Source organism: Monopterus albus, unplaced genomic scaffold (assembly GCF_001952655.1).
Source record: "Monopterus albus unplaced genomic scaffold, M_albus_1.0 scaffold63.1, whole genome shotgun sequence".
Classification (NCBI taxonomy): domain Eukaryota; kingdom Metazoa; phylum Chordata; class Actinopteri; order Synbranchiformes; family Synbranchidae; genus Monopterus; species Monopterus albus.
Window position 1 is genome coordinate 2,612,903 of NW_018127943.1, and position 3,520 is coordinate 2,616,422.

General features: G+C 39.7%; 1 protein-coding gene across 1 annotated transcript in view; it reads left to right on the top strand.

Moving 5' to 3' along the window:
• The window catches only part of syt14b (synaptotagmin XIVb), a 15,411-nt gene extending 12,165 nt beyond the window's left edge, over positions 1-3,246 (top strand). The window contains exon 11 of the mRNA XM_020603895.1: positions 998-3,246. Coding sequence (XP_020459551.1) covers positions 998-1,012 — 15 coding nt within the window. The 3' untranslated portion in view covers positions 1,013-3,246. The remainder of the gene's footprint in view (positions 1-997) is intronic.
• The last annotated feature ends 274 nt before the right edge of the window (positions 3,247-3,520 follow it).

Below are 3,520 nucleotides of genomic sequence, written 5' to 3' on the forward strand. Positions count from 1 at the left end.
AGAAGCTCGTGCAGGCCAATAAGCCTGGCTGTTTCACTGAGGCAGTGCCAATGAAGAGTTGGAATTGTAGAACGAAGTGACAGGAAAAGTATTCTTATTTTAAATGAATGGAAGATACATTTTAAAGGCTAAAATAAATGCAAACATTATGCAGAACCATGAGAAATCTGGTTACACCTTTGCTGTTCTCATCTGGACCAAAGCCAATGTTAACCTTTCATCAGAAAAGAAAGGCTGAGTCAGAGGTTCCCTAAAAAGACTACTGAAGATGACACAGCTACACCCATGTCACAATAAAATAGTAGGAAACCCTTTCCCCTCTTTCTGCTGGCTGAGGTTAAATAGTGTGGAATGTATTTTTCTTTTGGCTGCTCTCAGTGATGCCAGATTTCAACCCCTCATCTGGGTTAAGGGCTGCTGCAGCACGGTGCCCCCTCAGTTGTCCTGCAGTGGCACATTTCTATAGTTTCTACAGTTTAACCCATTATAAGATCATTTTATAGGATTTAATGAAAACCATATGCCTAGGATTCCTACCAGATAAACAACTGGCTTTGAGTGCAGAAAAGGGAGCAACGGCCACTGAAGGGCTTTCAAGACAAGTTTGGCATGCACTTTGTTATAAACAGTATTTGTGCTTAACTGGCATTTAAAACAAATAAAGGAATTGTTTCACATTTTGGAAATATGCTCAACTTTCTTGCCAAGAGTTAGATGAGAAGACTGATACGACACTCATGTCTGAAACTGCAGTTAGTAGCAGGTTAGCTTAGTGTGAAAAATAAAAAAGGATAAACATCAAGTTGAGCTGGAGTGTCCTTTTCACTTTGAGACTCCAGGGACTTACTGCCAAGAGCCAAGAACCAGTCTGGCACATAAACCCCCTGTAAAACCACAAAACAGATTAAACAAATAGTAACAAAGACAGTCAGATAATGTAAAGAGTTTTTATTTCCATTTATCTGGCCTTCAATGGTATATCTGATGCTGTCTTCAGTCTGTTACAGTGTGAGCAGTGCTGCAGGTGGCTGGAGCCCTGCCATGTCGTGGATCAGACCAGGTGCACAGAGTTTCACAACCCCTTACACTCAGCGGAGAAACTCCAGCCTTCCAGGAAAGGTTTCCTGCTTTAGGCCACAGAAAACCAGCCGTGCCACAGATCCTAGAGGGGGAAAACCACAGACTGGAGGAATGTGGAGGCTTTTACTGCCAAAGTACTGGCCGACCCAAGTGGTGCCCCGAGGACAGGTTTAGAGTCAGCCGTGTAATTAATGAAGCCCCTGGAGCTCCAATAAAAGTGTTGAGATGTGACGAGGGGGTGAGGAGCCATACTGGTTTTTCCAAGTCTAGCGCAGCAAGTGGAAATTTGGATTTATTATAGCTGTCTCACCGTTTAACACCCGAGTAATTAGGTTCTTTATTTATCCTCTTAGGTAAATATTCCCACCTGAACATGTTCACATTTTTCTCTGGAGTGCAATAGTCAAAAAGCAATAGATAGCAGGTAGTAATTTGGCTTTAAAGACACTTGTATCAGTGCCCACTGGCCAAAAGCTCAATCTATTACATTCTAGTTATAGGATGACCTTCCTAAAAAGTCAGGTCATCTTCTATAACATGTTTAAATGCTTAAGTGCTGATCTCAGCTCAGTAAAATTCCCCCTTGAGCATTCAGTGGCACAAGCTAGTTTTTCTGGGCAAACACATAAGCTGATGGCTCAATCAGGTTGGGACCTTTGTGCAATTAGGAAAAATAAACTGCTATGTATTGACAATTTATTGCATCTGTCATTGTAAGTTCAAAAAAATCTTTGTAATAATTCAATAAATTATTGAATTACTATTTAATAAATATATAGGAACCATGGACTTAAGAGCATTTTTGTTTCATAAAACTATTCTCACAGAAGATATTTGGGGGAAAAAGAATAACGTTTTTAAATTGATCTTTTTTTTTACTTTGACTTTTTGTTTTGTTCAGATTGCAGAAATTAAATCTGGCAAGGTCAAATAAAGGACTTTGGATTTATATTACATGATGCATTGGGCCCCAATAGACTGACTCCTGGTAAAGTACCATGCAGATTGGATACAGGTGTACCATCCATTTAGCAAGCATTCACATTGTGCACCCTGCCAACCGTATTGCACAGCAGCAGACATTTGTACCTTTTTGGCAAACAAAACATTCATTACAAAAAAAACAAACCAATAGGCGACATAGTAAAGTGACATTTCTGTCTCAACTGGGAGGGCAACATGATGATGCAAAGCCAGAACTGGATATATATTAAAAGAAAATGGTTTAGCTTTTCTGGCAACAAGTAAAATGATACCTTTGACACCACTCTCATGATGGTTCATTACATAGAAGACTACACGTGGCAGCCTGTTAGCTTAGCTTAACATGAAGACTGTATATGGGGGCAAACAGCAATCCTGAGCCTGCTCACTGATCACAAAATCCACTTACTAGCACTGTTTCTTGGTTGGGACCATTAGCTTCCTCCGTCAGTTGCCCAAAACAGAATATAGAGTTAGTTGGTGAGCTTTACAGATGGATTTCGTTACCTTTGGACAGAGCCAGGCCAGTCTCCTCCTGTTTCCAGTCTTTATGCTAAGCTAAGCAGCTACTGATCGCAGCCTTTGAGAGATTAACCAGAAAACAAAAAAGTATATTCTTCAAAATATCACACTATTCCCTTTAAACTTATATTTTTTTCCTTTCTGCCATAACCATAATAGTACACCTAACTTCATTGGACAGATTCTGCATGATCATCACTAATTAAACATCAAGACCTATTTTTTGTTGACTGTGGCAGCTGTGACTTTTGACTTGGTTGCAGTTCAGTAAGGGACACTTAACCATTGACTGACTAATATAATTAAACTACTTTAACCTCTGACCAATTTTACAAACATTAGTAAACACCCTATAGCATAAAAAAATCAGGCCATTTTTAAAACACTGGAAGAGTGGTGTGCCTACAAGCATAACAAAATGACAAAATGGTGACTGGTTTTCTTGACGAATGTTAGGCATTATTGTGACCGCTGAAGCACATTCCTTCTTGAGTGCCTATAACACTAACATGATTGGGCTAACTTGTTTCACTCATCAGTTGAGGTCCTGTCTCAGTCTGTCTGATCTCCCACAGGCAGAGGTTCTGGAAAATGTAGGTTTCTGAAGATTTACACACTTAAACGACATTATTTAAAAACAAACAAACAAAAAAAAAAAAACAGATCAACAAAATACTTCTATCAGTGCTTCTCTCATGTACAAGATGTACAGTTTGTAACTGTAAAATGGAAAACACAAACACAAAAATGCAGTGGCAGCCATGTGCTACTGCTCCTTCTGTTCTCCCAACTGAAAATGTCAAGAGGCTGCTGAGCTGAACGCAGCCTGACGTCACTGTCAGTCATTCAGTAAGTGACTGCTCCACTGTCAAGTAAAGTTCATTCTCGGAGATTTTCTGTACATTGCAGAACATCGCCTTCTTTATTCAGCAGG